Below are 6,695 nucleotides of genomic sequence, written 5' to 3' on the forward strand. Positions count from 1 at the left end.
AGGACTACTCCTCTAGATCAGACTCGCTGGAAGAGCAGGCGAGCTGCTGTAATTTCAGTACTTCCTAGGGCTGCTTTCCTTTTCCATCCAACCCTCATTGCATACTCTTTCATCTTTCCTCATTTATTAGAGGAAGGGCACTTGATGCCCAAAAGTTTGTGCAACATCTCTTCCAACTATATAGTAGGAAAAATAAATATGCCACAAAACATCGTTGCCTCCTGGACATTTCTTGGACCTTTGCAGCTACAACAATACTCCAACTCTGTTTATTAAGACACCAAGTACACTTCCTGACTTCTAACACAATTAACTTTCTATTTACACAAGTGACTTATGGCTTCCTCACTTCCACTTCCCCACACATTATCTCTCCGTTTTCACCTTAAAACCTTCCTATTTGTGTATATATTTTACTCCCTCCCATCTGCTATGTCTTAGGCTGTTCCTTTTGGGTGAGCTCTGGAAACTTGGGAAATTGGACTTGCACTTGAAATCTGGGATATAACAAATGCTTGTGACATGTGGGCTGATCTAATCCAAATGTTAATTTCTTTGGCTGTGACTTGCTGGAGTGAAAATGTCTCTCTGGGAAAGGGTACCCCATAGTCTGAGCACGGAAAAGGTGGAAGAGAGTGTGATTGAAGACTGGCAGTGGACAGTGCAGAGGGAGACGAGCTGTATCCATGCTCTCCCCTTCACACCCTCTGCCGGGCTCTCCTGAGCCCCCAGGGTCTCTCGTCCCTGCCTGTGACTGGCAGGTGGCGAAACCCCGTGCCCAGGCCCGGCCCCACCCAGCGTGTTTCTGTCCCTGACCCGTCTCTTCCTGCCAGTGGGGAATCGGCCCTGCCCTTTGCTGAGGTCTCCGGGCTCCTTCCTGCTCGGGTCAATCCCGGCGTCACCTCCAGCTGCAGCCAAAGCTGCCCCTGCCTTGATCACAGCCTGTCCTCGGGCTGAGCGCTGCTCCTCACGCTCCTGTTGTCTCCTTTCCCCGCAGAGGACGTGACTCTGGATCCAGACACGGCTCATCGATACCTCGTCCTGTCTGAGGATGGGACTAGTGTGAGACGGACACACACACGGCAGCGCCTGCCCGGCAATCCTGAGAGATTTGACACTGAGCGCTGTGTGCTGGGCCGTGAGGGATTCACCTCCGGGAGACACTGGTGGGAGGTGGAGGTGGAGGTGGGGGAGGGGGGATGGTGGGCCGTGGGGGTGGCCAGAGAGTCTGTGAGGAGGAAGGGACGGATCAGATTTAGCCCCAAGGAGGGGGTCTGGGCTGTGCGGTGCTCTTGGGGTAAGTACGAGGCTCTCACTGCCCCTGATCGCACCCCGCTGTCCCTGCGCCAGGCGCCCAGCAGGGTGGGGGTGTATCTGGACTGCACGTTGGGGCGGGTGTCGTTTCTCAATGCTGACACCAGGGCCCCGATCTTCACCTTCCCGCCGGCCTCCTTCGCAGGGGGCAGGATCCGGCCCTGGTTCTGGGTGCAGGACGGTGAAATCAGGCTCAGCCGGTGCCAGTGAGAGGGAAAGGAAACGTGCAAGACGGGACCTGCTCGTTGTCCCCTCCGGCCTCAGTCGTGCTCATGTCCGTGACCCTGGAGGACTCCTCTTGCTGCAGACGATCAGCTGTGCAGTGTCCGTGGCCCTGGACACGCAGGCTGGATTTCTTCATCCCCCGACCACGGCGAGCAGGACGTGGCGGGGGGCCGGTTGTGTTGGGAAATGCAGTTGAACCCGGCCCTGGTGCTCATTGCAGCGCTGCTTGTCCAGAGCCTCTGGTCAGTCCTGAGACGTGGAGATGCTGTGGCTGCTTTAAAAATGATTTGTGCAAATTTTGGCCCTTTTCCCTCTTTCTGATTATTGCAGTCACCCCAGAGTGATTAATTGTCCTCACAATTGTAATCAATAAAGGTGTTGCTAATAAATATCAAAGTATCTTTTGATGGTGATTGATTGATTTATTACACATCTCATTTCCTTGTCACAAACATTGTGGAGCGAGCGTTTCTTTAAGAGATTTGATTCCTCATGAACAAAACCGATTGCCTTCCCTGGGAAGTTCCCGTGTCAGTCTGGTGGGACTGTAGCGTCACTGCTTGTGTTGCCCGTGAATCGGACACACACAAACCTCTTCTATGGTTGTGGCCAAATCCCACTGGACCGGTCGTCAGTTTGCCCTTCCTCATCATTTAAAAACCCAAGTTCACATGTTGGAAAATCAAGAAAATGTGAAATAAAGCTCCTGCCCATACTCTATACAGGGGCTACGATAGCAAGAAATATCAGTGTCATGTCTGCTCGGAGTTAGTCACGTATAAACTGTGAGGAAAAAAACTTATCTAAAGGCTTAAATTGTATGCAAAGTTAAAGTGGCCCATGCAGCAAGAGATGTCATTGTCACCAACCCCTTGAGTCAGGGATGATCTCTGCCATCACTCAGTGATGGCTCTTCAGGTGAGTTAAGAGTCCAATCTTTGAGCCATCTGCAAAAATTACAGGTCTTTCCTCAGGGGAAAGTAGGCTGTGGGCAGGGATTCCTCTGCTTCTCCTTTCTCTGTCCTCTCTTCTCTGCTTTGAGGGCAATGTGCTTCACCTTGCAATGGACGGCCATTGGTTGAGCCTGCTTCATCCCTGGAGTCAGCTAGTAGCCAGCTCTTCCTAGCTCTTCAAGTCAGCATCTGTTTGCTAGATGTATGCCTTCAATATGCCCTGGCAGCATTTCCTCTGGCCACTGTGAGATCTCAGGCCAAGCCTAGACTGGGAGCTGAGCAGTTGTTTTGGGAGTCAAGAGTCAGGCATCCCCACACAATGTCTGGTCTAGTGAAGTTGGTGCTTGAGGATCACTGACTCCAGGCTGGTAACATTGGCTTTAGCCAGGATGCTGGCGTTTGTGTGACCATCTTCCCATTGCACGTGGAGTGGAGGATCTTCCTAGGACATAGGTAGTGATCCCTGTACAGGCTGTTGAGATGACTATGGTAGGTCATCCACATTTCACACTTGTAGAGGAGAGTGGGGATGATCACTGCATTGTAGATCTGGATCTGGGTGTCTTTCCAGAGATCTTGTTGAATAAAGATACAAGGAAGCAATTTCCCAAATGAGGTACCTGTGCACTGGATCCTATATTGGTATTATATTGGTAGCAAGAGGTGGATCAGGGAAAGCGTGGGTCCTTTGCTGACTGAAGGAGGCAACCTTGTGACAGAGGATGCAGAAAAAAACTGAATTGCTCATTGCCTTTTTCACCTCAGTCTTCACAGGCAAGGTCAGCTCCCAGACTACTGCACTGGGCAGCACAGTTTGGGGAGGAGGTGAGCAGCTCTCAGTGTGAAAGAGCAGGTTAGGGACTACTTAGAAAAGCTGGATGTGTACAAGTCTATCGGGCCAGATGGGATGCACCCGAGGGTGGTGAGGGAGTTTGCTGAAGAGACTGAAGAGCCACTGGCCCTTATCTTTGAAAACTCATGGTGATCAGGAGAGGTCCCAGGTGATTGGAAAAGGGAAAACATAGGGACCATATTTAAGAAAGGGAAATAGGAGGATCCAGGGAACTACAGACCAGTCAGCCTCACCTCAGTGCTTGGAAAAATCATGGAGCAGATCCTCAAGGGATCCATTTCTAAGCACTTTGAGGAGAAGAAGGTGATTAGAAACAGTCAGCATGAATTCACCAGAGGCAAGTCATGCCTGACCAACATGATTGCTTTCTCTGATGAGGTGACTGGCTCTGCGGATGTGGGGAGAGCAGTGGCTGTGGGGTAACTAGATTTTAGCAAGGCTTTTGATACGGTCTCCCACAGCATTCTTGCAGGCAAGCTAAGGAAGTACAGGCTGGATGAATGGACTGCATGGCGGATAGAAAACTGGCTGGAGCACTGGGATCCGAGAGTAGTTATCAATGGCTTTATGTCTAGATGGCAGCTGGTATCAAGTGAGTGCCCCAAGAGTCAGTCCTGGGGCCAGTTTTGTTCACTGTCTTCATCAGTGACCTGGAAGATGGTATAGAGTGCAGCCTCAGGAAGTTTGCAGATGAAACCAAGCTGGGAGGGTGGCGGATAGAAAACTGGCTGGAGCACTGGGATCCGAGAGTAGTTATCAATGGCTTTATGTCTAGATGGCAGCTGGTATCAAGTGAGTGCCCCAAGAGTCAGTCCTGGGGCCAGTTTTGTTCACTGTCTTCATCAGTGACCTGGAAGATGGTATAGAGTGCAGCCTCAGGAAGTTTGCAGATGAAACCAAGCTGGGAGGGGATAGTAGATATACTGGAGGGTAGGGCTAGGGTAGAAGGTGACCCCCTAGATTATGATTCATATAGTATAGTTTGGATAGAGGCAAACCTGGCTCAGGCAGGAGGTTGGACTAGATGACCTCTGGAGGTCCCTGCCAGCTGTACTCCAGCACAGCAAAGTGCAATTGCAACGTGTAAAGGAGATGGCCGCAGGGACTGACATTCATACTTTGCTACAGGTATCCTCAGTTTCTCCCTCTATGAAGGCAGCAAGAAGAAGGAGGAGCTGTGTTTCAGGTCAGTGTGAAAAAAGTGGAGAACTACTTTTCAGCAGAAGAGTAGAAAGAAAAGCAGTCATCCAGCTCCTGGGCTCTGGCTCAAACTTGCTGTGGACAGAGGCCACATCTCCAACTGCGGGGCAGTGACTGGGGTGGGTTGATCCTCCTGCTGATATGTAGACACCTCCAAGGTTTACCATAACCCTGCTCTGCTCTTCTGCTTAGTGTCAAACCAATTGTCAAATCAGAGATCAGGATCCCTCCAATTTTCCCCTTACATTAGGGTGGCAAGGACAGCAGGACGTATGTTCCCCTTCTTTGGATCTTCTGTGCATGTATTTAATAACTTCTCTCTCCTTGCAATGTCAGTGCCCTCATGTCCCCTTCTTTTACCTCCACCATTTTCTAGGGGTTTCTTTGGTTTGGTTCTTGTACTTGTTCGATATGAAAGTTTGCAGTGGGTCATTGTTAGGAAACTTTGGGGAAAGGGGTGTTTGGGAATGGACTAAACTGGATGGCCTTAGAGACTCTTCCAGACCCATGTTCCTAAATTCCCCTACTTGCCGTCTATTTGAAATCTGACTGTTTCTTTAGGAGCGGACTCTGTTCTCACTGGATTGGATTTGGAATTGCTCCAACTTCCTGTATGCGATCCCTTCACTTTCCAGCCAGGGAAACTGCAAGCAGAAATTGCATATATCAGTTTTGAAGAAAAAAAAGAACTGTTTAATCCTGGAAGGAATGGGTCCAGTAAAGCCTGTAGCTAGTTTATAACTGTTAATAATTGTGAAATTTAATTTTTTACATTTTGAATTAATATTTTGCTCCATTTTAATAAATGGGAGTTGTCTCTTGAAGAATAGGACACAGGACAAAACTTGTAAGCAGGATCCATCAGGTAGGTGAATTTCAGCTGCTTGACAAAAATGTAGCTGAATCTGCTGTTTTATTTGCCCTGTGACAGACACAATTTTGGACAGTTAATGTAATAACACAAAGGTTAGAATAGCCCATGATAGTTTGTTTCAGTCTTTATGCAAAGATTGCATCATTTGTATATTCAAAATGAATTGCATTCAGATTCCAGCTGGTCACAGACTGGCTGCAACAAACAAACAGCCCTGCTTTCGGTGAAGTTAGAAGGAGATCTGTAACGAGAGCTTCCTTCATTTGGAATAAGGGAAGGAGCCAGTGGTTTCTGCCTCTGGTGTCACCTGCTCATTTCCCTTCTTTTCATCTCTTTTAACTGCAGTTCCCAAGCTCTGACTGTCAAGCTCAATACTGTGATACGTGCCCCCTAAACTAGCAGAAGAAACTATATTTCCAGAATGAATCAAACTAGATACTCCTATTGTACTAGTTGTGAACTCCAGGAGAGTTCAGTACATCTTGAAGTATTAATGAATAGGAAAAGACCTATCTGTCTTATTGGCACCAGAGGGCATTTGTGGACGAGACGAGATTTCCCATTTACACTGACACAACTGCGTTTGTGTTTGCACGATTGGGATTTCCCGCCGCTATAAAAGTCTTTTCGGTGTGTTAAACACTACTCAGATACGTTTTACTTTGCGCACTCCCCGTTTGCATCGCCCTGCCCGGGGAGTCGTGTCGTTCAAACAGGAATCCGCTCAAAGACCTGTAATTACTGCCTTTTGCCACCAGGTGGCACTGCGCTATTCTGCAGTTCAGGCCTTTGGCCACGGGGTGCCGCTATTTGCTGCTGGTATTTTATATTTCTTTATTTATGTTTGGCTCCAGCTCCCCCCCTCCCCCCCCAGCGCCCACAGGGGCCGGAGGCCCCCCGCGGCCGGAGGCCGGGGCTGCTGCAGGGCAGGAGGGGCGGGGCTGCCTGTGAGGGCCGCACAGGGGCCGGTGGCTGCGCTCGTGGGGGCTGTGTGGGCAGGTGCTGCCCCTGGGAAAGGAGGGGGAAGGGGGGCTGTGCCCAGCCCCATCGCTGTGCTGCTCCCAGGCGGGTTTTTTAAATGCCAGCCAAATGTCCAGCATTTCCTCCCCAGGTTTGTTTTCAACACGACCCTCGCTAGTTCGATCTCCAGATCCCAGACTCCCTGGCGCAGCACCTGGGCCATGGGGAGCTGAGCTTGAGATTTGCTTTGCTCGGCGGGGGGAGCCGGGGCGCCTCCGGGCACCATCGTAGGGCAGGGCTGGGGCGGGGGTGGGGG

The 6,695-nt window shown here is 50.1% G+C and overlaps 2 protein-coding genes across 2 annotated transcripts in view; both read left to right on the forward strand.

Annotated features, from left to right (window-relative positions):
- LOC102375194 (butyrophilin subfamily 1 member A1-like) overlaps nt 1–1,697 on the forward strand; it is a 35,757-nt gene extending 34,060 nt beyond the window's left edge. The window contains exon 9 of the mRNA XM_025195513.1: nt 998–1,697. Coding sequence (XP_025051298.1) covers nt 998–1,524 — 527 coding nt within the window. The 3' untranslated portion in view covers nt 1,525–1,697. The remainder of the gene's footprint in view (nt 1–997) is intronic.
- Nucleotides 1,698–6,359: 4,662 nt separating this feature from the next.
- LOC102376519 (myelin-oligodendrocyte glycoprotein-like) overlaps nt 6,360–6,695 on the forward strand; it is an 11,079-nt gene continuing 10,743 nt past the window's right edge. The window contains exon 1 of the mRNA XM_025195512.1: nt 6,360–6,530. The gene's annotated coding sequence lies outside the window, so the exon portion shown is untranslated. The remainder of the gene's footprint in view (nt 6,531–6,695) is intronic.

The sequence above is a fragment of the Alligator sinensis genome, unplaced genomic scaffold (genome assembly GCF_000455745.1).
Source record: "Alligator sinensis unplaced genomic scaffold, ASM45574v1 scaffold275_1, whole genome shotgun sequence".
Lineage (NCBI taxonomy): Eukaryota > Metazoa > Chordata > Crocodylia > Alligatoridae > Alligator > Alligator sinensis.